This window comes from Brachyhypopomus gauderio, chromosome 5 (assembly GCF_052324685.1).
Source record: "Brachyhypopomus gauderio isolate BG-103 chromosome 5, BGAUD_0.2, whole genome shotgun sequence".
Taxonomy (NCBI): Eukaryota; Metazoa; Chordata; class Actinopteri; order Gymnotiformes; family Hypopomidae; genus Brachyhypopomus; species Brachyhypopomus gauderio.
Window position 1 is genome coordinate 601,031 of NC_135215.1, and position 27,455 is coordinate 628,485.

General features: G+C 40.8%; 1 protein-coding gene and 1 long non-coding RNA gene across 6 annotated transcripts in view; one reads left to right on the plus strand and one right to left on the minus strand.

The window, feature by feature from the left end:
• LOC143513993 (acyl-coenzyme A thioesterase 1-like) overlaps positions 1-27,455 on the plus strand; it is a 40,238-nt gene that overhangs the window by 8,772 nt on the left and 4,011 nt on the right. For 3 of the 4 annotated variants that reach the window (XM_077004692.1, XM_077004689.1, XM_077004693.1), the window contains 9 exons: positions 3,600-3,699; positions 3,946-4,136; positions 5,627-5,790; positions 6,737-6,856; positions 7,006-7,088; positions 7,810-7,900; positions 8,111-8,191; positions 10,273-10,414; positions 10,606-12,060. In XM_077004692.1, coding sequence (XP_076860807.1) covers positions 3,647-3,699; positions 3,946-4,136; positions 5,627-5,790; positions 6,737-6,856; positions 7,006-7,088; positions 7,810-7,900; positions 8,111-8,191; positions 10,273-10,414; positions 10,606-10,727 — 1,047 coding nt within the window. In that variant the 5' untranslated portion in view covers positions 3,600-3,646 and the 3' untranslated portion in view covers positions 10,728-12,060. Of the gene's footprint in view, positions 1-3,599; positions 3,700-3,945; positions 4,137-5,626; positions 5,791-6,736; positions 6,857-7,005; positions 7,089-7,809; positions 7,901-8,110; positions 8,192-10,272; positions 10,415-10,605; positions 12,061-27,455 lie in introns of those variants that run through there. The other variant, XM_077004690.1, reaches the window with a different exon arrangement.
• Positions 109-27,440, minus strand: LOC143513994 (uncharacterized). Of its 2 annotated transcripts, XR_013130748.1 has the most exons (5): positions 27,311-27,440; positions 6,766-6,866; positions 3,972-5,739; positions 3,263-3,425; positions 109-1,304 (listed from the first exon to the last, which is right to left on the minus strand). It is a non-coding gene; the product is annotated as an uncharacterized LOC143513994 (long non-coding RNA). The 2 variants fall into 2 exon arrangements; XR_013130747.1 differs by having other exon boundaries at positions 3,263-5,739.

The following is a 27,455-nucleotide window of genomic DNA, read 5'->3' on the forward strand; positions in this document are numbered from 1 at the left end:
AGTAGTGAATACGTTTGATAAATATATTAATAACAAATGACTCACACACTTATCTTCCCAAGGTGATAGAACTCGGGTCGTAATAATCTTATTTATTTTGTCGTGTAAAGCACTTTGAATTACAAGTGTGTATGAAAGGTGCTATATAAGTAAACTTAACTACATAGTTGGCTAAACACGTGGATTAATTGCAAAAGTAAAGCTGGTTTAAATTGTCTAAAATATTTACATTTACATTTATGGCATTAAGTCTTATCCAGAGCGACTTACAAAATTGCTATGTAGTTGCTTGGAATCTCCAAGGTAGTATAGAGTAGTATAAAAGTATAAAAACCACTAGACGAAAGTCATATGATACCTAACAATTATACCTGAATATACACATCACCTGAGGAAAAAGACAGGCAGTAAGCAATTCCAATAAACCAATTATGCACAATACCTGAGAAAAAGACAGTAAGCAATACCTGTAACAAACATCTGAGGAAAGAGACGATAAAGCACAATAGACGAAGCATAATTATGCAAAGTGCATTTGAAAGAGGTGGGTCTTTAGTTGGCGTCTGAAGACAGCAAGTGACTCAGATGTTCTGACACACAAGGGAAGTTCATTCCACCACCTTGGAGCCAGGACAGAGAAAAGTCTGGATGCTTGTCTCCCATGTGTCCTGGATGGTGGAGGGTCAAGACGAGACATACTTGAGGCGCGGAGGGCTCTAGGTATGCTTCTGGGTTTTACCATAGCCATCAAGTAAAGAGGAGCTAGACCATTCTTTGCTTTGTAGGCCAGCACCAGGGTTTTATATTTGATGCGGGCAGCTACCGGAAGCCAGTGGAGGGAGCACAGCAAGGGAGTGACATGGCTGAATCAAATCAAATCAAATCAAAGTTTATTTGTATAGCGCTTTTCACAACACATGTTGTCACAAAGCGCTTTACAGGATTTAAAAGGTTAACAATACTATGGGTCCAGAACCCTAATGAGCAAGCCAAAGGCGACAGTGGCGAGGAAAAACTCCCTATGATGGTAGGGAATAGGAAGAAACCTCGGGAGAACCAAGACTCAAAAGGGAACCCATCCTCCATTGGGCGGCCCGTTAACACACAAATTACACAAAATACAGACAAATACACAAGTCACACACAAATCACACAATCAGACTAAGTAAAGGTAAAAATGAAAGTTCTGGGTTATGATATTGTCACTGTAAATGTCTGTTGATGAACGCCAGGCTTTCATTCCGTGTCGGAGCAGCAATGCTGGTATTGTAGGCTCCGACTGCAATGTTACTCTCCAGGTGAACCTCGGAGAAAAGATACGAGATGTAGTAAATATGTAACAGATTAATCAAAGGCCAAATTAAACAGATGAGTCTTTAATCGAGTTTTAAACATTGAGACTGTGTCTGAGTCCCGAATAGAGGCAGGAAGATTATTCCACAATTGTGGAGCTTTAAAAGAAAAGGCTCTTCCACCTGCTGTGATCTTTTTGATCCTAGGAACAGTTAATAACCCTGCGTCCTGAGAGCGAAGTGAACGCGCTGGGTTATATTGTTCAATAAGTTCACTAAGATAGTCTGGAGCTAAGCCATGCAGCGTTTTATATGTTAATAAAAGTATTTTATTGTCAATATGGAATCTAATTGGCAGCCAGTGTAATGACGATAGTACGGGACTAATGTGATCAAACTTTTTAGTTTTTGTTAAAACTCGTGCTGCTGCGTTCTGAACCAGCTGGAGTTTGTTTATCGATTTACCAGAACATCCAGCTAGGAGACTGTTGCAATAATCTAAACGAGAGGATATGAATGCATGGATTAGTTTTTCTGCATCACTAATATTTAATATGTTTCTAATTTTGGCAATGTTGCGCAAGTGAAAGAACGCTACCCTAGTTATATTATTAATATGTGTATTGAACGAGAGATCTGGGTCTATTGTGATGCCCAAGTTCTTTACCTCTGCGCTGGGGGTTATAGTAAAAGAATGTAGATTCAATGCTACATTATGTATCTTGTCTCTCGCAGCCCTAGACCCAACTATTATTAATTCTGTTTTATTGGGATTTAGTGCTAGAAAGTTACACGCCATCCAATGATTTATCTCTTCTACACATTTGTCAATCTTACTGTTTGCGCCTAAATCATCGGGTTATGTCGATAAATATAGCTGAGTGTCGTCTGCGTAGGAATGGAAACTGATGTCATGCTTATGCATAATCTCGCCTAAGGGTAACATGTACAGTGTGAATAGAAGTGGTCCTAGGACTGTCCCTTGTGGGACACCATATTTAACCTGCGTACATTTAGAGGTTTTATTATTAACACTTACACATTGGAAGCGGTCAGTTAAATATGATCTAAACCAGGAGAGTGCGACTCCTTTAATACCTACCGTGTTTTCTAGTCTATCCAGCAAAATGTTGTGGTCTACAGTATCAAAAGCTGCACTAAGATCTAACAGTATAAGGAATGAGACAAGCCCATTATCGGCCGATATTAGTAGATCATTCACTACCCTGAGTAAAGCTGTTTCAGTGCTGTGGTTTGGTCTAAATCCTGATTGGAACTTTTCATGGATACTATTTGATTGGAGATAGTGGTTTAACTGATTGGAAACTGCTTTTTCTAAAATTTTAGAGATAAATGGGAGATTAGAAATAGGTCTATAGTTTAGATACCGTCGCGAAGAGAAATCTAGGGTTATTCTTGTTGTTTTCTATTAGTGTTGAATAGTATGCGGCTCTAGCTTTTATTAGGGCATGTTTATATTTGACTATGGCGTCTTTCCATGTGATTCTAAACACTTCTAGTGAGGTGGATTTCCATTTTCGCTCCGCTGCTCAAGCTGCCTGTTTTAGAAGACGAGTGTGTTCGTCATACCATGGTGTAAGCTTTTTCTCCCTAATTAATTTTGTTTTAATTGGCGCTACACTGTCTAAGGTATTGCTGAGTGTGGAATAAAACTGTTGTGTTGCCTGTTCCAATTCATTGGGCTGCAGTGGCATAGTGTTCGGTAGCTCCGGCAGTAAGTTTATAAATGTTGCTGCAGTGTCGGATGTGATAGTTCGCGTGGTTTTTGTATGGCGCATCTGATGTACATTGTATAAAGTCATTTCATATATTAGTAAGGAATGATCTGAAATGGCATCATTTTGGGGGATGACTGCCAAATGTTCTATGTTTAATCCGTAAGTAAGTATTAAGTCTAAGGTGTGTTTATAGCGGTGGGTAGGCCCTGTCACATTTTGGGCTATACCTACTGAATCTAGTCTGAACTTGGGAAGGTTGAAGACCAGCCGAGCTGCAGCGTTCTGGATCAGTTGCAGGGGTTTGATGGCATGCATAGGAAGACCAGCCAGTAGAGAGTTGCAGTAGTCCAGTCTTGAGATGACAAGGGACTGGACAAGGACCTGAGTGGCCTCCCTAGAGAGAAATGGCCGAATCCTCCGAATGTTGTGAAAATATGAAAAGTATTCCCTGAGACATTAAATTCCTTTGGGCATTGACACACAGCGGCGGTCAGACATGACAATGGATGACTGCTACTTCTTAATTACGTTCATCAACAGGGTTGAGTATATTTATGTGTGCACGCAGTGGTAAAGGACGCTAGTGTGAGCGGCACCTATGTAGGTGTGGAGTCCATGGGACTGATGTGGAGTCTTCGGCCAGTACCAGGGAGCCGAACAGGACTAAGGTAATACCTACTGGACTACACCCACGTATGAGACAGGTGTTTCAGTAGTGTTTAATACACAGGGCCGTTATTTATAATGTTGTAGTCTACACATAAAGCAACAGGTTGAAAGCTTGACACTTGTATTTATATGGTTAATCATGAGTGTTTTGAAACTATGAATAGTCTTTTTGTAACCTGCTTTCTTTCTCTCATTTCTCCCTCTCTGTTGTCTATTCATTCACGTATTTACACTATGTAATTTAGGTTACGAAAGAAAGATGTCCTCTCACCACTCGTACTCCACATTTCTGTGTATGACGGACATGTTTCTCAGGGTTTTGCCCAGCTCACAGCGTTAGCGAGCCTGGTCATAGAGCGATGGTACATGGCTCCAGGTGTACGAAGAGTGGATATCCGGGAGAAAGGTGTTAGAGGAACTTTGTTCATTCCTCCAGGTACAAACACAAACATACAAACACAAACATACAAACACGTGTGCAAATGTTTTGGTGATATCTTGTTGGTACTATTGGCATTTATTGCTTACTTAATTTGACATAAAACTGAAACTATGTGCTGGTACACAGTCTTAACCTATTCTGGGTGAGCCATAAAGAAGTAACAGCACTTTATAAACTAGGGCTGAAAGTAATTGGGCACATTTGTGAGGAAATATTCTGCACTGTGACAACCTGATGTCTCCACGTTATAGATGTCGACGGGCAGTTAAAGGGGAAGTTTAACCTTTTTACATTTAAATCCTTCAACTAAATTTCTAGGTATCTCAGACAGTTTGACAACGTTATAAATTATTTATTTTACCTTTTACTTTTTGTAGTGGTGTTGAGGTTCACATTGTTTAATGCCCTTATACTTCCATTCAGTACTTGTTCTTATCACTGTTTTTGATTAGACCTATAAGTTTGGAGTCACGTTTAAACCTAAATAACTGGGGTTGCTGAAAGTGCCGTCAGTCGAGTACAGGGAGAACATGCAACCTTGAAGTGTGCTGTGCTGATAGATGAAAAGGCTGAGAGGTAGGGACATACTATACTGCTTGTTGGTGCATTGTGATGATGTAGACCTACACATCACCAATAGACACACATCACCAATAATATATAGTATGATTATGCTTACCTGTGACCAGTCTGCACCCAGTGGACCAAAAGAGTAACAGTTCAAAACTCAGGCTTTTACTTACCTGGGCAGGTGTAACCTCTGCAGAAGGAGAGGGATGAACATAAACTGTATAAAACATGAAAAATGGAAATTCTGTAAAAGAGAGTAATGTCATGACATGAGAAGATGTGACCACAGATGTTTATTTAATTATGTATTAATAGCAATTAGAATGTCTTATATTCTTTGTCCCTGTGTTACCCGTACCATAAATGGAATATTCTTGGGGAGGGGCTGACAGAATATAATGGGGTGTAACTAGCCTGAGAGGGGAGACTATCCCAGGAGAGCAGGCTAGTAACGTATGTATAGGTGGGATCTATGCGAATTTGCAGTCATAGATCTGTACGCTCTGACTAAGAGGGTCAATTTAATACTGTTTTATTTGTTGTCAAGAATGTGCGTTGTAAATATGTATATAGCTGTGGGTGTCTCAAATAAAGTTGCAAAAGAAAAGCAAGTTTCAACCTCTTGTACGGACACTACCCATAGTGTGACTCCCTACATCTGTACACTTAAGGAGTTTCGGGTCGCGCTTTATCATATGCATACACTTGCACATGGACTGATCAGCCTTTGTTTGGGAAAGTTTGCACAGTAATAAATAAAAAGGAGGGGTCCCTAATGATCTAATGAGCATGGTTGACATCCGTCTGTCCAAGAAACACAGCCTACTCTACAACTGAAGCAGAATGATGTGTATTGCCTCAAGTAAGGAGAATCAAAATGATGATTGTGTGTGTGTGTGTGTGTGTGTGTCCAGGCCCTGGCCCATTCCCTGGAGTGCTGGATATGTGGGGAGGTGGGGGAGGGTTGGTGGAGTATCGATCTGCCCTCCTGGCATCACACGGCTTTGCTTCGATGGCACTGGAGTATCTGTTTCCAGGGGAATTTAATAAAACAAAGGTTAATGTTGGTTACTTTGAGGTAAATCACTATGTTCTCCTTCTTTGACACACTCATTCCTGCACTACAGGACAAAAAGTATGGAAGCACACTCATTCTCTGGACCAGTTTAAAATATTGTCAGGACTATTCTTATAGGAATGTCCTGCAATTCTGAAAACATACACTTTGTGTCAGGAACATAAAGTTAATCATCAAATTAACATGTCAGTATTGAGTGTTCTTCGTTCAAATTGGATGCTGTTGTCATTTGTGGATTTCTGGCAGGCAGTGTCTACCCACTAACCCTTCTCAGTTTAAACTATGCTGCATATGTGTGCTTATGTGTTTGTAAAGTTTGCCCCCTATGGGCGATGAATAGTGAACATTTCAGTATCTGTGTAAATTCAGTATTCATGTTGTTGGTCATGTTTTCTTGTGTCTTCTTTACAGTTAAATTGGTTGGTACTGTTGACTCAGCTTTTATCATTTAGAGTCCATTTTAAGTTTGATAGTGTGTGTGTGTGTGTGTGTGTGTCTGTGTGTGTGTGTGTGTGTGTGTGTGTGGGGGTTATAATATATGAAATATCATGTGCATTTGATCTGTATATGGAGGAGTCTTATACGTCAAAAATTTTAAAGTACCAAACATTAGTGAATACTATTGAAGGCTTAGGATTTAAATGCCAACTGATAGTCCTGGTGTTCGGAAGTCTTGGTCATGTACATAAACTTGCAGTACGTGGTCTTAGACTTGGGGGAGTTAACAAAACAAAAGCCAAACAGGTGGTGAGATATTGCTCAATTTCAGCAATTATCGGGAGTCTGCACATTTGGAAAAGGCGCTGTTTTCTTTATCCTTGAAATCGCACTTGAGAAATGAACTGTATACCATGCTGGATGTTTTTTAGCAATATTTTGTTTCCTGATGATGTTATTTACTGTATATGGAATCAAATAAAGTATAAAATGTGTGTGTGTGTTGTAGATGGCATATCAGATCCTGCAGAATCATACCATGGTGCGGAGAGACAGATTGGCTCTGTTTGGTCTCTCGTTTGGCAGTTCCGTCACCCTCTCCATGGCCGCCTACTCCAAAGTGATCCAGGTGAGTTTCCCTTGAACACACGTTATCTTTTGTTTCTTTCTTTGTTTTATGTATCGCCTTTAGATAATCAAACATGATACACTGTCATACAATTTCCAATACATTTTGTGTGCATACGTGTTTGTGTGTGTGTGATTTGTGTTGTGTAGCCCCGGTGTTGCGTGTGCGTCAGTGGCAGTCATGTGCCAGTCATCAAAAATTCTTTGGATGAAACCTTTGATGACATAAACAAGTAAGCACTTAGGATATGTCATATTATGGGATATAATTAAACCGTAGGTGTCAAACTCAAGGTCTGCGGGCCATATCTGGCCAGAATACAATTATATCCAGCATGCCAGATCATTTTACATTGATCTATTATTATTGTTATTAATGGCCTAATGGTAGAAAAGAAGAAGTTTGGCGCGCGGCCTAAAGTGTGCTTTGAGTTTTGGCCCCCGGTGCAATTGAGTTTGACACCCCTGATATAAACAATACACACGAGGGAGTGTGTTATCATCTTTGGTCTATGCCTGTGATCAAATCACGAATTTGACATTATTCACAGCAACGTGTTATCATGTGCTTATTTGCTTTTACACAACAGTTCTACAAAATAAAATAAACAGAATCAACAGTAAATCAATCTGTTAGTTTTAATTATGTTTTAATACTGGCGACAGACCCAGGATGACCCAGCATGTTGCTACACGCTGCAGTGCATGACTAGTGTATTGTTCAACTTTATGCTCCATTCAGCTACATGTATTTGGAAAGGCTTATATGCACATAGCTGGGGCTGTACATGAATTTGCCCATCCCTGTTCTGTCTCATCATCCCATTACAAATTGCATCTTGTGCCTCCCTCGTACAAGGTCAAATGGCATCTATCCAGGGTTTCCCAATTTCTTTATTTTTATTTAAGTTTTTTGTTGTTTTTATGACTTTTCCTCACTTTTCTGACTTTTAGAAATGTAAATGCAATTCGAGTAGAGAATAATCAGATCATCTGGAGAGACATTATCCTGCCCATCCCAACAGATCCCAGTTTGAAAGTGGATGTAAGTTACATGATGATAATTAAAAAAGCCCTATAATAATGTAATATATGTTTTATTACATTCTTCTCATTAGTTTGTGCTAAAAAGTTTTTACTGCAGAATATTGTTAATGACAAATGGGTGTGTATGATATTTTGTGTGTATCTGAATGTGTACAGGTTGAATGTGTTTGTATCTTTTGCCCATAATGAAGTACAGTATAACACACAGGTTGGCCAGATAACTTGTCCAGTGCTGTTGGTGGTTGGTGGTGATGATCAGAGCTGGCCCACTCTGGAATCTGCTGAAGATGTAAGATGATATCCCTGTGCCATAATATACATACATAACCTATAGGTTAACCCAGCACAGTATTTTACTTGTAGTAGCAACACTGTGATATTTTATGTTACATAACCACACAATGTCACATGTTCCTTATAATACACATTCACCTAATGCTGAACAGAAACATCTGGGTCCCATATGGAATCAGTAAGGAATTCCATTTGTCCAGTAATTCCTTACTGGACAAGAGTAGCCTATTAACTGGTTTGAGTAGCCTATTAACTGGCATGAGTTATGCCAGTGCTATGAGTTGTAGCCATTATGCTAGCCCATTTACTAATACATTCACACTAAGAAAAACCCAGTTTGCCCAGGGCAGATTAAACATGAGGCCACATGTTTGTTGTTTACTTCTGCTTGTTTTGGGGGTCAATGATGTTAGCCATGTTAGTCCTAAAATGTGTGATGAGCAGATACTAAAGTTTTGAATAGTATGTCCTAACAAAAGTTGGTTTTATTGCACATGGTACATTTAGACATCAACTACGGGCGTGACTGCCTCCGTTCTGCTCACTGCTGCAGTATGCTCTTACACAGTTACTTAAAGTAATGTAGAGCAACTTGTACAGAGTGTATGTACGGTATTTGAAAATCTCTATCCATTGTCATGTTAGTGTCCACCTACTACTGACTGTTAAGTAGTCATCTTAGTCTCCACCCACTGTTAACCAGTCATGTTAGTCTCCTCCCACTGTTAACCAGTCACATTAGTCTCCACCCACTGACTGTTAACCAGTCACATTTGTCTCCACCTACTCACTGTTAACCAGTCACGTTAGTCTCCACCCACTGACTGTTAAGTGGTTATGTACATCAGGCCTCAGATACACAACTGCCTTCAGAGCAGTGGGGAGTTGTGATTATGCACATTAGCCATTTCAAATCTATAAAATGTAGATTGAAATGATTAAACAGACCCTCCAGAAAGTTGCGATGTTGCGATTTGCAACTTCAACGCAACTTCAAGCAAACCCCGCGAATTCAGGGCAGTGTTGCAACTTCAGCCAATCACCGCAACTTTCCCGCAAATTTGACCAATCACTGATGTCGTCTTGATGTGACGTCGACAAACTCCCGCCTTACCTCCGTATATACGTTCAAGAGGAGCAGACTGAAAGCAGCATGAGCGACGAAAATAACGGCAAAAAGATCGGGAAAAGCAGTATCCCGGTACACTACATGAAAACGGGGATAAACTGTCCAGATCCGACCCGCGAATTGATTATCTATGGCCCCCTGGATGATATTTAATTACTATTAGAACCGGCCCGCAGGCCACAGCCGCCCGATGGTGTTTTGCACCCACAAACACTACATTCCCCACAATGCAACGGTAGCCCGCGAAGTCACTGCAGCGCACGCAAGCGGCGAGGGTCTGAGATAAAGTTTAAAGTCAGAGATAAAATTTATTTATCTCTGATCCATATCTATGAGCTACTAGTTCGCTCTGGCGCCAACCACTGGCGATCGATGTCGATATAATACTTAATTTGTGTCCATTTTACAGGCCGCCCGGTAACAACTTACGTTCGCTAACCCCCCCCCCCCCCCGTCAACAATTAATGTTCGCCACCCCCGCCCCCCCCCCCCCCCCCCCCCCCCAAAAGGTTCAAATCTCACTTCAAGCGATCTTGAAAAGTTGGCAACCCTGAATAAATAGGTAAATTGATAATTAAAATGGACTACTAAATAGAGGAAACCATACAACATTTACTCCCTATTGTAATGTACTCACAAAAAAGCAAAAACACACCGCAACTTCCATCGCAATTTTTTTGAAAAACACCCGCAACATCAAACATTTTAGCCCGCAACAATCACAAAAAAGGCCCGCGAAATCCTGGGGGGACTGATTAAATATGAAGCAAAGATCTCTGTTGCTTCTTTATCCTCATGTGCATTTTTTACTGGTGTTTGATTATAATAATGACTATAACATAGATATAAGGTGATTTAAGGCCAGACAAACCTTTAAAAAACTGACCCTGACATAACCCATACATAACTCATGCATAGCTTAGGAACATATGGTCCGTTTCCCTTAGATACAACAGATAATGGAAAAGGCAGGAAATCGTCATCTGCTCCAAGTCCTCATTTATCCTGAGGCAGGTCACCTGATTGAGCCACCATACACACCACACCACCGGGCCACCAACTTCATAGTACAAGAAGCCCAAGTGAAAGGTACGTGTGCATGTCCTTTGATATTGCACTTGTACCCTGATATTGTTATGATGTATGTATGTGCCCAGATCTTGCTTTCTTGTGTGTGTGTGTGTGTGTGTGTGTGTGTGTGTGTGTATGTATGTATGTATGTATGTATGTATGTGTGTATGTATATATATATATATATATATATATATATATATATATAGTGGTCCTGCTCTGGGGTGGACAGACCAAACCACATGCAGATGCCCAAGAGGACTCGTGGGAAAAAATGCTGGCCTTTCTACAGCAACATCTCTATCACACGACCCCACAAGCAAAACTGTAGTGGTCCATCATTTGTAAGGAAGGGGATTTGAATAGAGAAAACCTCAAATCATTTTAGAAGGAGTAATTATTATGATTATAGTGATTTTTCAGTAACAATTTTTTGGAATGTTTGTGGCATAACTAAGGTATTGTTCATAGCTTGATAAAGCTCAAATTAAAAACTGCTAAATGGTTTATTCACTGTAAAATAAACTTTACACACTGTTTCTGTCACAGATGTCTCCTACCCCACCTGTCGGTCACGTCTTTATTTTCATTGATTCCACCTGTGTCTAGTTCCCTTGTTAATCATGTGTATATGTGCAGTTTTTTCCTGCTTCGTCGATGATCATTGTACATAGTTTCATGTGTTTTCTTCAGCCTGGTTTGAGTTTCATGCACTGTAAAAAAATCTTTGTTTGCTTATGTTCTGTGAATATAAAAATTTATGTGGGCAAAGCATGAAACATAAAAATAGTTACTCCAAAAACAAAAAACGAGTTGTGCCATCAGCTGCTGCATTTTTACCATTCAACTTAATATTTTGTGTTCAGTGAATGAGCATTATGGTTCTCAGTCAACATGTCAAGTCCAAAGTAAAAAACTGTTGGACGAGCAATAGTGGTAGTGGTGAAACTAATGCGCATGCTCGAGAGAAGATTTTCTTGGCGCCTTCTGCACCAAAACTAAAATGAAGACCCAACGTTTCACCATTTATCTAGAGGACTTCAAACGTTCACTGAGTGAAGTTAATGTGGATCTTTACTAAGCTAACACAACTAACTTGGTGGTGTTTGTTGAGTTTGAATTTTGAACTAGGTCGTATTTCAACATATTTTCTAAACGTATAGTTATCAAAACTAGAGCTAAGCCAACAAGTTGTTTTTCAGTGTTTAACTTTGCTATGAGTTTAGTAATGTTAGTGTTAATACTGTTGTGGTTGGCAAGGACAAGCTACCGATTAACGGTTAACCGTTACGCGTTAACTGTCCGTTTGGAATTTAACTTTACCTCACGTCGGCAAACTGTTAGCATGCGGACTAACGTTAGCTACTTAGCTAGCTAGATCTGCGTAGTAATTAAGCATTTGCTGAAGCCCAATCGATTTCTAATTAAGTACTTTTTTAGATACTTTTTCCAACCACATACAGCTCCGCGGTCAGTTCTCCCGTTTCCCTGGATGTGTGTTGTATGCGTGTTAGTGTCCCCCCTCCCTTAGAACCAGTGTGTTTTTGCCGTTAGTAAATTATAAATTATAAATTAGCATTGAGCTAACGTTGGTGTCATGGCTCATTCTTGTCCTCCTGACTCGACGACGTTTCAATTTTTACTACATTTATAAAGCAGCTCTCATATGCCTGTTTGGTAATATTTTATGTTTACTTTTTGACATGCAAATAAAATGCACAATTACTTAATTATATTCTGTATACTTTGAATTTACTTCATCAAGCATAAAATGTATAGTTCAGACAACTTGGATACTAATGAATAATTACCTGAACTAAACAATTGTAGCTGGAACAACATAAAACATTTTGTTGGTGTATTTGGTTAATATATAACATTTTGTTGGCTCAACTTATTTTCTTTAATTAGACTGAATTCTGTAGTTGTCAGCAGAACTTAAAATTTGCAATTTGCAGAGCTTAAATTAGACCAACTAAAAAAATTAGGTGCAATGGGTCACTAAGATTTTTTTAGTTGGTGAGACTTGAAATTTTTTACAGTGTGATGGTGCTATAAAGTTTTGTTTGTTGTACTGTGCCTTGGTTTTTTTCATCATAGCCTCTGTTTGTTTTAATTTCAGTCTTGGAATTTAATAATTCTGTAATAAATGTATATTCAAATTTAGTCAAATTCTAAGTTCTAAACCTGACCTGGAACGGCTTTCCAGAGTGAACATGAGTTCATCCTGGTCCAGACCCGATAGTGGGATAGCAACTATCCTACTATAATGCAACAAGATCATTGTTTCAGGACTATGCTTGAGGTCCAGATTGTCTGCTAGCAATGGATTTAAATGCTAAATATTACTTTACACTTACACATGTACAATTACAGACATCTGCCCCACCTTTCACTGCTTCCTCCTAAACATGAAGTGAAGTCAAAGTGAAGAGATAACAAAGTGAAGATGTGTCATATGCCCATGGAAACAAGAACCACAGAGAGCACTCCCAACAACACCTGGCATTGATAGCTTCATAACTTGGTGTGTGGACCAGTGCTGTATGGCAGGAGTCCTAATTCTCCCCTCACCAACCTCTGTATTCTGATCAAATATTGTAAGTCACTTTGGATAAGAACGTCTCGCAAATATATATGTTGCTGCGTGTCTCAGGTAGGTCAATGCTGATGTTGCATGTATGATACACTCCTTTTGACCCATGACATGGCAAATTGGCTTTATAACCACAAATTATGTGAGGACCACAGCAAAAGAGGAGCAGCATATGGCCACAGCCAATAGGACTGTATTTTCATCACACAGTACCTTGACCAGAGGTGGGCAGTAACGAAGTACATTTACTTAAGTACTGTACTTAAGTACAGTTCTTGAGTATTTGTACTTTACTTAAGTTGATTTTTTTTTAATACTTATGACTTTCACTTCACTACAGTTGAATAACAAATACAGTACTTATCACTCCACTACATTTCTGTCCAGCTCTCGTTACTCGTTACTTCCACACACAACTCTCTCTCCCCCGATAGTATTTTCACAGGTGACAGCCTATCAGCAATCAAGGATGTGTCTGTGAGGTGTAAAATCAAGTTCGGTGTCGCTAGTCGTTCTTTTCCTAAATAACAAGCAACATGAACGGAGACGGCGGTGATGGAGCATGCCAGGGTTACCAACTTTTCAAGATTGCTTGGAGTGAGATTTGAACCTGGACTTGGTGGCGAGTGTAAATTGTTGATCGGGGGGGTGGCAAACGTAAGTTGTTGAGCGGGGTGGTGAACGTTACCGGGGCGGTGAAAAATGGACACAAATTAAGTATTATATCGCGATCGCCGGTGGTTGATGGATATAGATCAGAGGTAAATAAACTAGATTTTTTTTCGGCGTGAGATATCGGAAGTGTGGCGCGAGAGCGTGTGAAAATGGTCAAATGCGTGTGTCTCACGCTGGCAACCCTGGCATGCTTTTTCGAGTACTTGCACCCATGGCCGTATCTCGACAAAATGTTCAGTTTTCTGAACGGATAAATCATTCCTATCGTTTTAAATGCATGCTTTGTTTGCCAAAAACAAACTATAGGCTATCACTGCATACAAAAATTCACTGTCCCACCTGAGGAAGCATATTATATGCAGCCTAAATGTTTTGTTAAGTCACCATTTTCTATGTAGTCAGAGGAGCTTTGCAGTAAGGCTAGTGAAATGACTTTGCCTGCTCACTCCACTGCTAGGTCTGCTAGGATAACTATAAATAATGTTAACATTATATTGGCAAGTAATACTACGAAAAACTACGCAAGCAAACTACGGAAACATCAATAAGGGAAACCGTGTGGGTTAATCGAATATTGTCAAATAATGTTTCCATTCTAATGTCAGTATAATGTCAATAATTCTAATGTGGCTGTGATTTCTAGTTTGAAAAGAGTTTGCTAGCATGTTGGGTGGCATGGAGTTGGCGGGCTTTAGCCATACTGCAAAAGGTTGTGGCAAGGTTAGACTACCAAGATGCCGCACTGCTAATTTTACTTTGTCTTTGTTAATATTGACTGTAGCATAATGTTGTATTGGATGACTGAATACCTAACTAGCAAAGAGAGAAAACCGTCATTTTATTATTGACTTTTAATATGGTAACATAATTTGCTTAAACAGGTTAGGCTAGGCTAATCAGTGAATTATGGTTTTAGAAAATGTTTTTGTTCCTTAAACTAACGTAGGAATATGCCTTATGGATTATATCATTGGAATATGCCTTATGGATTATTATCAAAGACTGTATGATTATTATGCCCAAAATGGATTTGGTAAGTTGTATAATACTTTTAAACTATAACGTTTTTACAAACGTGAAGGAAGGTGTACTTTAATACTTAAGTATTTTTAAAAGCAAGTACTTCAGTACTTTCACTTAAGTAAGATTTTGAACATGCAACTTTCACTTGTATTGGAGTAGCATTTGACCAGTGGTATCTGTACTTTGACTCAAGTAATGAAATTGAGTACTTCGTCCGCCTCTGACCTTGACAGAAAATACCTGAGAAGAGTCCCGAGTCCAATTACTGCACCTGATTTAGGAACTGCACCTTTATTAGCATTTCCTCTTTCCTAGAAAAATGTTACAGCTATAAACTATATTGCCCTCCAGTACTTGATAAGAGTATTACTATAGTGATAGTGAGCCCACATTTGTGAAAACATTACACAAGAATATGTGTTTGAGTGTACATTGGGTAGGGGTTATCTAACAATCGTGTCAGAGTGGTAAAGTTGTCCTCAGACGTAAACATGACGTGATCAGATCCTGGCTTTACCTGTTCATTCCCATAATACTGCCTCTAGTATGGCCTAGAATAGAAATGTCCCCTAAAATAGAAAGGCAATGTATAAATTGCTGTAAAATCTACAAGGCTCATGCGCCATGGTTACTGTGGGCAAAAGCATAATCATAATGTGAATCATAATAATAATCTGAAAGCCAGTCCAGGGTTGAATAGCCAGAAACCAGATCATGTGATCAACATAATAAAACTAAACAGAACCAATAAAATAGCAAATACCTAATGTCAGCAATACCCCTTTTGGCCAACAAAGGTCCACTGCCTGAATATTGAATGTTATTTACCCTGATTACTCACATCTCACAGCTGTACCTTATCTGATTAATCACCCTATTGAAACCCATGCTGTTGTATCAGTCATTGCAAAGTATTGCCTCTTTGCTGTGTATAACAAGCCACATCAATTGCTTGTGTTAGCGTTTACATGTTCTTGGATTCTGTTGATGGATATGCTTTCTGATTGTCCACTTGGTTTTGTTCTATTCGACCAACCTACCTTTGCAAAGGGACCTGAAAACTGACACCAAAGGGTGAAACCATGACATATACGGAAGACTCTTGGATTCATTAAGAGGAAACAAGTTCTTAAAGCAAATAAAATGTGATGAGAACATAGAGCTAAAACCAAGTTAACCAAGTTAAATCGTTGTGTTCTTTATAGGGGTGGGCATAGATTAATTTTTTTAATCTAGATTAATCTCACTGAAATCTTGAAATTAATCTAGATTAATCTATATTAAAATGGCTCATATGCGTGCTACCCAACTAATGATTAAAAGTCAGTTTTTGAGATAGGGTTTCTTAATACAGAGGGTGCATTAGACCAGGGGCTCATCTCCTGTTTCCAAAATGCATCAACTGTTTGAAGCTGTTCTACTTTGATACTTGAAGAAAAAAAACATGCTCAATAAAATGTAGGCTACTCGTGTTCAACGGTTTATTCAGTTAAACATGAACTTGTAAGCCTACTGTACATTAAAACGGGTTGATAACATGTTTATTCAGCTAAACATGATATTTGAAATGTAAGCCAACATTTAGTACATTTAACCTCACTGACGTAATTTGGGGGGGACTTTTTCAAAAGGCGGTTTTGGTCCTCTGCAGTTTTAACGGTTAAAATCTAGACGAATCTAGCGCTAGGACCATGCAGAAAACGACCGCTCCGAGCTCCGCTCCGGTAACACTTTACGTTCCTAAAAATGAATTTTCCATGAAGCAAACCTGGCGACTTCGTGGCTGCATCCATGTAAACACACGTACGATTTGTAATTGACAGGTTTGAAAACTCGTTCTCGCCCGTTACTGTGCTAGTATTGTTTAAAGAAGAGAGGCACACACAGAGATAGTGTATCGTCAGGTGTGTATTGCTCGAGTGCCGGTACAGTGCTGACTTCCGGTGTCATAATAAAAGTATACAGCCAATACAAATCCCGTAACATCCTCCTTTACAAAAGTAAAGAAAACCCAAAATACACGATACACAAGAAGTACCTGAACTTATTTCAGAAAGTAGTGAAGTGGTTACCACTCTTAAAAATGTAAAATAAACTTAACCCAGTAAACCTATGAAGACATACAGTAAACCTGACAGTCCAATAAGGTGTCCAGAGCCATACCTATCAAACTTCAATACAATCAACAACTTTTTTTTTTTTTTTTTTTGATTCTATGAGTCCCACTGTCACATGACCCTTACATTCTGCAGTTCAGTTCACAAATTAAGCCTCTCAGGTGGCTTCGACAGCCTCCCTGCTTTGGTGTAAGTGTAAGTGCCTGAATGCGGTAACGGCTGCTGTGCGGGATCTTGCAGAGCCACCGGGACAGGCCTGACAGGGCTTGACACATCCTTTGATGTTTGAGGAACAGGCAGACTGACCTCACACGCAGGTGCATTTGTGGGATCATTACCATCTATGACCACTGCAGCGGAAGGCTCTGCCACCCTCAGATCTACCCTATTGCGCCGATATAGAGTACCATCCACATCCACCAGATACGAGCGTGGTGCAACCTGGCGAATGCAGGTACCAAGTCTCCAACGCCCGGAGGCATCACCATGCATGGGCTTCATTCTGATCTCTCACCAATTTCAAGCTCCGGTAGATCTCTCGCTGTCATAAAAATGCTTTGCGATCTGTCGGCGGTGACGCAACCTCTCCGTATCACCTACCACCACACATGGTTCAAGAAGTTTGTTAGTCACAGGAAGAGACGTTCTGAGCCTCCTTGACATAAGGCGCTGCGCAGGGCTGCTGTCCATGTTCTCCGTGGGCGTGTTTCTCCAGTGCAATATAGCTTTCCATGGATCCGTTCCATCTCGTGCTGCTCTGTGCAAGATGCTCTTTGCTATCTTGACCGCAGACTCTGCTTTGCCATTCGCTTGTGGGTGTCGTGGTGAAGAGGTTACATGGTCAAATTCCCTCTCAAGGGCAAAATGCTTGAACAGAGAGCTAAACTGCGGGCCATTGTCTGAGATAACTTTGTCAGGTTGGCCATGACGGGCAAACTGGGACTTGCAGCGCTTGATGACTGTGTCCGCTGACATGTCCGGTAGTAGCTCAATCTCCCAAAAATCAGAATAATGATCAACTATAAGCAGGTAGTCCTTCTGTCGGTGTGCAAACAAATCCATGCTGACAATTTGCCATGGCTGTGTTGGCAGTTCGTGTGAAAGCATGGACTCTTTCTGTTGTTTGTGAGCATATTCATTGCAGGTTGAGCATGCCCTGACAAAGTCTTTTATCTCTGCCTGCATATTGGGCCAGTAGAGGGTGTCTTTAGCTTGTCTATAGCAGGCATCTCCACCAATATGGCTTGAGTGTATGCGGGCTAGCATCTCTGGACGCATTGACTTGGGGATAATGACTTTTTGACCCCGAAAAAGAATGCCATTCTGCACACTGATCTCATCATGGAAGGGCCAGTATTCATGTATGCAAAGTGGCGTGATGTCTCTTACTTCTGGCCAACCAGCAAGCACTGTGGACTTGAGAGACTGCAGACTGTCATCCCTATCAGTATGCTTCCTGATTTGTTCGAGTCGCTGATCACTCACATTTAGGTACTCCACCTGGTTGATGTACTGCACGTCCTCCTGTGCTCGCTGCAATGAACAGATGTCGCGTTGTACATACTCTGTACCACAGCCTGAACAATTTGTCGTAGCTCTGCTGAGTGTGTCACTAATAAACATCTCAGGCCCGGGCTTGTATGTGATTCCTAAGATGTAGTTTTGCAGTGTCAAAAGCATGCTCTGGAGCCTCTTAGGTGCAGACTGTAAGGGCTTGCTGAATATCGAAATCAAGGGCTTGTGATCGGTCTCTACTGTGATAAGGTCACATCCATACATACTGGCATGCAAATACGATACTAAGACACTCCTTTTCAATCTGAGCATAATTTCTCTCCGTAGGAGTGAGTGCCCTTGACGCAAAAGAAACAGGCTGGCCGTCTTGCATGAGGCAACAACCCAATCCGCTCTGGCTGGAGTCGCTCTGCACCGTGACAGGCCTAGTAATATCGTAAGAGCGCAACACTGGTGTGGACAATGCTAAGGATTTCAGTTCGGACACTGCTGCATCATGCTTGGGGAGCCAGTGCCAAGGGGTGTCTTTATCCAATAATCGTCGCAGTGGTTCACAGACAGCCGACAAGCGTGGCATGAACTTTGCTATGTAGTTGGCAAAACCTATGAGTCGCTGCACACCTTTCGCATCTGCCAGGTTAGGCATGTCCACAATTGCCTTCACTTTCTCAGGGTCGGGCTTTAATCCAGTGGCTGTTAGAATGTGTCCATGAAAGCGGACATCTGACAACTTGAACTGCAGCTTTGTCAGGCTTAAGCGGAGCTTCACCTCTCTGCAGCGTTCCATCAGTGCTCTCAAGTTGATGTCATGGTCTCTCTCTGCCTTTTCATCAGTGTCTCCACAGCCTATGACTAAAATATCGTCCGCAATAGGCTCAATACCCTTAAGCCCGGACAAAAGCTCATGTTGTTTGCGCTGAATACACCTCGGGGGCCACAGAAACCCCAAACGGTAGCTTGAGCCAAGGCTTTCTGCCCCAAGGGGTCCAGAAGGTGGTCATGAGGCTGCTCTCTTTATCTAGCCTACACTGTAGGAATGCGTGCTTTGCATCCACTAATGTGAAAACTCTTGCCTTTGGCAACTTGTATAATACATCCTCAAAAGTAGGCATGATATAGTGGGAGCATTTCAGAGCTTTGTTCAAGAATTTAGGATCCAAGCACACTCTTAACTTGCCCGGCTTTTTGACAATGACCATATTGCTGATCCAGTCGGTCGGCTCAGTGACATCTGTGATGTGTCCATCAGCCTGATATTGATCCAGCAAGGCCTTGACATCAGCTTTCATTGCAATAGGTACATTGCGCGGTGCACATTGAACAGGGGGAATGGTCGGGTCCAACTCAAAACAAACTACACCAGGCACTGACTTCACTGGTGAGTTAAACACATCTCCAAATTCTTTTATCAACTGTTTTTTCGTTAGTGCCCCGGAGTAAGTGTGCTCCACGGTGTGCACTGTGGCTGGAATCATGAACTGAATGAGTCCCAGGCGCTCACAGGTGGAGCCTGATAAAGGCTTTTGACTAGTCTTGACCACCTCGAATGCCAGTTGGTGGGTCTGGCCATTAACCGTGCACTCTGTTTCAAAAATGCCCATGGAGCTCAACAGGTCACCTGAATACAACTTTAATCTGGTACTGCTGGGTTGCAGTAGTGTATTAGGTGCCAGTTTTATCTTTTCTCTGTAGCTCATTACATCACACGTGGCCCCTGAATCAAGCTGGCACTGCTGTGGCCTCTGATTAATTTGTAGCATGACAAACCATTTCTTCCCTCTTGTCTGCACTGCCCCAATTGACTCATGCATGTATATGTCATCATCAGTGTTCGCCTCCGAGTCCCCTGTATAATCTACACAGTGCAACAACTTCTCAGTCTTTTTACTTTTCAAACACATCTTGGCAAAATGATTTTGCGTTCCACATGACTTGCATGACTTCCCAAAAGCAGGACAGTGTTGTCTACCCCTAGGGTGTGTGTAGCAGCAGTATTTACACAAATTATCTGTGTCTGCAATTTGAGGTGCATCAATCTGTTTCGACTTGATCGGTCTAAACCGTTGCTTAGCAGCTACATGCACGGTGTCGGTATGAGGTGTGCACTCCATCATTTTCATTCGCATGTCAGTCTGTTCTGATGCACGACACATTTCGATAGCACTGACGAGTGTTAGAGCTTTTTCCCTTAGCAGTCTGCGTCATGTGCCTTCATCCATAATGCCCAATACAATCTTATCACGAATCATCTCGTCTTTCAATTGCCCATACTCACATGTAGCAGCTTTTTCCCTCAGCCTGGTAACAAATGTATCAATCGTCTCTCCGTCCTCTTGTTTGCAACGCCCAAACATGTACCTCTCATAAATGACGTTCTTCGCGGGCTTGAAATACTGCTCTAATGTGTCCAGTATGACTTCAGGATCATTCCGTTGATCTTCGGTGAGATTCAGATTGTGACGGTAAATGTGTCTGCACTCACTTCCCATGACAGTCCTTAGCATAACTGCTTGCACATTCTTCGATTTGACAGAAAGACCCGTGACCAAGGAATAGTCCTCAAACTCTGCACGGAATATTTCCCAGTTCGCATACCAGTCACCCGCGAAACTCATAGGTGATGGCGGTGAAATGTTAGCAGCTAAGGCTAGCCCCGCTACCTGCTGCTGAGCACCTGCTCCCAACTCATTATTGCCTGCCTCTTGTGACATCCTGTAGCTTTACAATTCAGCCTCGAACAAAAGCGCAAGTTCACGAACTTCTGACACCATGTTACTGTGCTAGTATTGTTTAAAGAAGAGAGGCACACACAGAGATAGTGTATCGTCAGGTGTGTATTGCTCGAGTGCCGGTACAGTGCTGACTTCCGGTGTTATAATAAAAGTATACAGCCAATACAAATCCCGTAACAGCCCCTACTGTGCAATTTGGTTAGGTATACAGCCGAGCTAAACTATCAAGTTGAAAGTCATCATAGTTTGCTTACCCATTTTGATCCAGTTCCCAACCCAACTTTAATAATAGATTAACGGCGATAATTTTTATATCGCCCGATAAGAGTATCAAATTAACGAACGCCGTTAACGCCCACCACTAGTTCTTTATAAATTTTGGGTGTTTTAGTGCTCGGTGGTATATAGATTTCTCTGCATATGTGATAGTGTAACGTAGCCATATCAGATGCAGAAGCAGGATCCATTTGCAGGGTCTCTTCGGTACAATGGGGCCAGAGACAAAAGAGTAGTATAACAAACAGGCAGTGGCCAGATTCAAGAACAGCAGTAACAGTACAAAGGGGCTAAACAACACTAGAAACCAGGCTGAAGTCGGTACACAGGAAGGCAATAAACGTATAGAGAATGGCTCAGTATGCAGACAAAGAATGCTGGCAATACTTTGCAAAGACATACTGGTTCAAGGGAGTTTATGTAATGTGTGTGATTAAACAATACAGCTGAACGCAATCACTAGTATTCCGGTGAGTGTGACCGGAGAGCATGGGTATAGCAGGGCCATTCTTGACACATAGGATCAGCACAGTATGGAAGCCCATTTTGGCGGCTTGAAGAGAAAAAAAGTCCATACGGTATCTCATAATTGAGTTAGTATCTCATAATTTACTTACTTTCTCAGAAAAACGAGATTCTAAGTAGTATCTAATTTTTATGAAATAGTGAGTCATAATTGTGAGATACTAACTCATAATTATGAGAAAGTAAGTCATAATTATGAGATACTAACTCATAATTATGAGATACTAATTCATAATTAAGATGCTATTGCCTACTCCGCAATCATCCAGGTGAGTTTCCATTACACACAAACAAATATTTTTCCAAGTGTTCCATGTTTTTTATAAGAGTGCCAGTTGATGGAAGTTCCTTCTCCATCAGGTAATCAAGCAACTTTATTGATGTAAAATACCTGTCAAAGTACAGGTGAGTGCCTCTTGGAACAGATTCACATGAACATAGAACAGCCTGTGCTCCAATACCAAGGCCTTGACCCTCTGTGCCAGTAAAGGTGTTCTTTCCTTTATACACCTCAAAGTCCAAGACAATGCCATTTGGAGTGGCAAGAACAAACACCTTCAGTCCAGTTGGGTTAGGCTTTCCTGGTACAAACTGGCGAAAAGGATTTTCGGGTCTGGCTTGATGCAGGCAACCACTTCTAACTCTCTCCAGGAGTGGCCGGACTCTCCACAACAAGTCCTTCTTCTGTTCTTCTGTTATGTCAAGATCATTGACGACTTTCAGAGAATTCCGAATTTTGAAATATGGATCCCTTGGCATTGAGTCAGCTATGATTGCTACTCTGGTCTTTCTTATATTATTTTCCAAATAATCATTTGGATCCCAGTCTGCTCGAATATTAGCATCAATATTAGGATCATAGTGGGTGTTCGCTGTTATGCCGTGTAGTGCATTAATGAAAAGACCACACGGTCGGCGTGGGTTTATGCTGAAGTCTTTTACTCAAGAACTGCGTATCCGTACAAGGTCTTCCCGGTAACCTCCCGCCCCAATGCAGTATAGGTAATGGAGTATATTTAAGTAACACATAACACATTCGCCAACCCAGGAGTAAATCTTAAGATAGGGGAAAAAAGAAAAAAACAGCATCAACATTAATAGATTAGGAAATAATTGAAGCTTAAATTAGTTAGCATTCATTTTCATACCATTTATATTAGGGGTGGGAATCGTTTACTATCTCACGATTCGATTCGATTCCAATTTTGGGGGCCACAATTCAATTCAAAAATCAATTTTCGATTCAAAACGATTTTTGATTCAAAAAACGATTTGATTTATAAAATGTCTGATTCAGTCTATAAAATCTGCATGATCTACTACAGTCTGCTTTGCAAGACAGAATGACAAATACAGAAAATTAAGTGTCTTTCACATTTAATTAACAAAAATTAAGTGCTTTGGTAAAATAAAATGGTTTTTGTTGTTACCAAAATTCTTGAGCTTCATTTTGCGAGCTGTCAGGGCTGGCTCGGATGCAGTTCCCCCAGCCGTCGCTAGGGGCACCAGAGTCAGTCCCAGACTAAACCGACGTAACCGTACGTTCTCAGCCAGTCTCTGCTTTCTCTGTGATTGCTTATCGTTTAATGGTGTCTCGTCACCTCTCTCTGTTATGCTTTCTCTTTACTTATTCGAGTATCTTATGCATCGCTTCCTGACCCATCTCAAGTTTTCCCAATCCTGTATGTCTTCCTATCCGTTTTGCCTTTATTTTTGGGAAGGGTTTTATTTTGCTGCAGCGTTTTTTGCCAGTTACTTCTGCTGGTGTCCTTGGTTTCGTTTTCGCGTTGCATTTATCCGCGCTGTTTTTTAGTTACTGCTGTTGTTTTGTTTCTTCCTCCCGTCTCACTACGGTTGAGTGTTATTTTTCACACGTTGTATTTTCCGCATTGGTTTTTTGTTTCCTCCGTGCCCTCACAGTTTTGCTTTCGATTCTCTTGCGCGTTGAGTCTTCCGTGTTGTTTTGTTTGTTCATTCTGGGTCGCTGTGCGCGTTTCCCTCTCGCTAATACATGTGACGAGTGTCAAACGTCTTGCTCTTGCGAGCCGGCACTTGGGTCCATCCTTCTCTATATTATTTCTCACCCTTCTCTATATTAACGCTCCCGTGCTCACCGCGTTACACAAGCCTTGCACACGAGCTACATTGTGTCCAGTTCGATCTTCCCCGGCATTCGGTAAAAACCAAAATGAACCCATTTTTTTGGCTTAAATGAAGACCGGACAGGTTGAATATCTCTTTCCTCCATGTGTTTTGAACCTTTTCCGTGCATGAGTGTGTCCCAGAACATGCTGCGTAAAGTCTCGCGTAATTTTGTAATTACGTAACGCGAGACTTCACCACGACTAAGAATCGATTTTGGGACATTTAAAATCGATTCTGAATCGTAGTAAATGAGAATCGATTTTTGATATATTAATTGATTTTTTGGCACACCTCTAATTTATATATAAGTTGTTGTATTTGTATTGCTTCTGTTAACATATTTTTTGTATTTGAAAGCATTACATAGATGTGAATGTTTGTAATAGTGGTGGGACTTTAACGCGTTAATTTAGATTAATTAATTACAGGAAAATTAACGAACTAAAAAAATTTACGCATTTTAACGCATGAGACACTTTTGCACCGTGGAATGTTTCTCAGTGCACGAGTTCCAGACATACAGATTATATATGGACTCACAATAAGATCATGATGGAGATGACTGAAGAGGCTACGCTGGTGGATGGGAAATTTAAATATAAGAAACTTCCAGATGGAAGTACAAACACTAATAGTGTTATTTGCACTTTGTGTGGGAAGGAGTTCGCTTATCACAGGAGCACTTCCACCCTTCGTTACCACCTCAACGCAAAACATGTTGGGGCTAACGTGCAGGTCAGTAATGATTGCTAAATGTATTCCTAGTGCGATAAGGTGACCAAACTTCCGTATTTCCCGGGACATGTCCGTATTTCACATCCTGTCCCGGGTTTTTTTAAAGTGAGGAAATGTCCTGGTTTTTAAATTACCTTCATTTGACCATTAAGACTGGATTAAACTTTCGCGAGTGACCGTAGCACGCGACTCCGCACACCTCGCGCGAGCGGTGGAGGCGTTTACCTTGACGCGTCACATTATTTGCAGTGTTGTTCGCTCTCTGTGGTCGAAAATAAAGGCTTACAAGAAGCGCTGCAAATTGCGTCAACTGATGCAAGTTACAAACTGTCGTCCAGAAAGACAATGTCGAAGAAAATCCAGCAGCTATATGACGAGGAAAGGGAAGTAAAACAGGTTATTGTGTAGAGCGCCACAAATGTGGCTCTGACTGGGGATCACTGGACCTCTGTTAGCAACAAGAATGATCTTGGTGTGACAGCTCATATTATAGATGATGAATGGAAGATCCAGTCATTTGCTTTGAGCATGCAGAAGACCACTAGGCACTATGTAGATACCTGTGCAGAGGAATTTATGGCTGTGGCAGAGGCCTGGGAAATTAAAGAAAAAGTCTAAAATGGTATTAAAAACTGATTTACTTCAGTTCTTCGTATTCTTCCAATATCCTGAGCAAAGCTCCCAAAATTAAAAAATTTTGGTCAGAATTTCCAGTGTTCTGAAAACTGTTTGCTCTGTTTTCTGCACTCATCTATTGGTCTATGTCAGGGGTGGCCAACCCGCGACTCGCGAGCCGCATGCGGCTCTTTGCCTGGTTTCATGCGGCTCCCCAGCCGGTCCGCGGGCTCACCTGCACAAACGGGGCGACACACTGCTACATTTTCGTGGTGCGCGGTTAGTTTACAAGCCTAGCGAGCCGCTAATACTTTTAAAACCGGCGTAGTGGAAAACACGCATTTGACTGTCTTCACAGCTAATAATTTACACTCGCCCATGTACGATGTGGCTCTTTGCTACATTTTTGTGGTGCGCGGTTAGTTTACAAGCCTAGCGAGCCGCAAATACTTTTAAAACCGGCGTAGTTGGAAAAATAAACAAGATGTTGAAGTTTATGCTTATGCTCATTGATTAATTCATCATTCAAACTTAAATTAATATTTTTCATGTTAAATATTGAAATGCGATTAATTCCGATTAATTAATTACAAAGCTTGTAGGCCTAATTAATTCAATAAAATTTTTTTTGCGCGTCCCACCCCTAGTTTGTAACTATTAGACCCTACATGTTATTCCTGACCCACAGGGGGCGACGCTCTTCCTCTGAATCTGACTCATCCTCTGATCTTACTGCCTCTGCCTCAACCACTGTCTCTGGTGCTTCTTCATCTGATAGATCTAGATCAGATTCACCCTCAACTATCCTTAGCAAAATCCTCTCTGCCTCTGTTACTGAGGTTTTCCCTTTTGTGTGAAAATTGTGGAAAATATAGGTAGTGAGTCCCGGCGTCCTCTACAGAGGACATGGTATAAATAGGCTTTTATTTTCAGTGATGGCTAAGTTACTTTGAAACTCCTTTGAGTGCTCCTTTTAAAAGTAACTTAGTTACGTTACTGATTACTTGATTTTAAAAGTAACTACGTTAGATTACAAGTTACTTTAATAGTTACATTCAGCAGCAAAATAAATATTTCCAATACTCACTTTATTGGAAGTGCATTTTTAACAGTAACAATGTATTGAAGCAGGTTCGGTAACTGAGGCAGAAACTGCTTAATCCAAAAATCCAGAGGAGGGAAACTTTATTGATAACGCAACCCTGGCGCGCGACGTCGCCGCCCCCCCCAGTGTCACTTAAAGGGCAAGATTCGCCGTGAGGAGTAGTACTCGCTACAGTATCTCCTGACATTACGTTTGTGTAGCTGCGCGGTATTATTTGTAAATTTATTTGTAAACGTAATACAAGCGAACTGTTCAGTCAAACAGCTTGTGAAACGAAATACCATTACAATTTCAAGCATTTTAAAGTAAGCTACGTTAGTCAAAATTCCAGCACTTTTCAAACGTGGAACACAAAGCAACATTAAAATTCATCAGGTAAATGTTCATTCCTCTGTTTTTGAGGGGTGTTTCTTTATACTACCACATATTGTTACGGGAGGACACTGCAAAAAATGACTTTTAAAACATGCTCGCGCTTTCACAAGGTCGCGCGCAGCATGCGGAGTCGAGCGCTACAGTCAGACGCAAAAGTAGAACTGACCAAGAAGAAAGATAAAATATATATTTTACTAGGGAAAATAAAATAGTAACGCACAGTTATTTGGATAAGTAACTTTAATCTGATTACTGGACTGGAAATAGTAGCACGTTATATTACTCGTTACCGAAAAAAGTGGTAAGATTAGAGTAATGCGTTACTAAGTAACGCGTTACTGACATCACTGTTTATTTTACATTTAGAAATGTTACACAATGCAAAAACATGGATTAAACTGTAAAAGAGAGGTTTATCTAAAGTAAAGCATCTAAAAATACAAATTTAATCTAAATTTAATATTAAATTTACAGGCTTACCTTTTCCTTGGCCATAAAATGTCCCAGTTGTGATGCCAGCCATTTTGAAAGACCAGGAAGTAAACATTCACAAGGTCCCACCCCCAAACATGTTGCATCATCTTAAAGCCCATGGTCTGCTCTTAAAGGCACAGTAGCAATCACC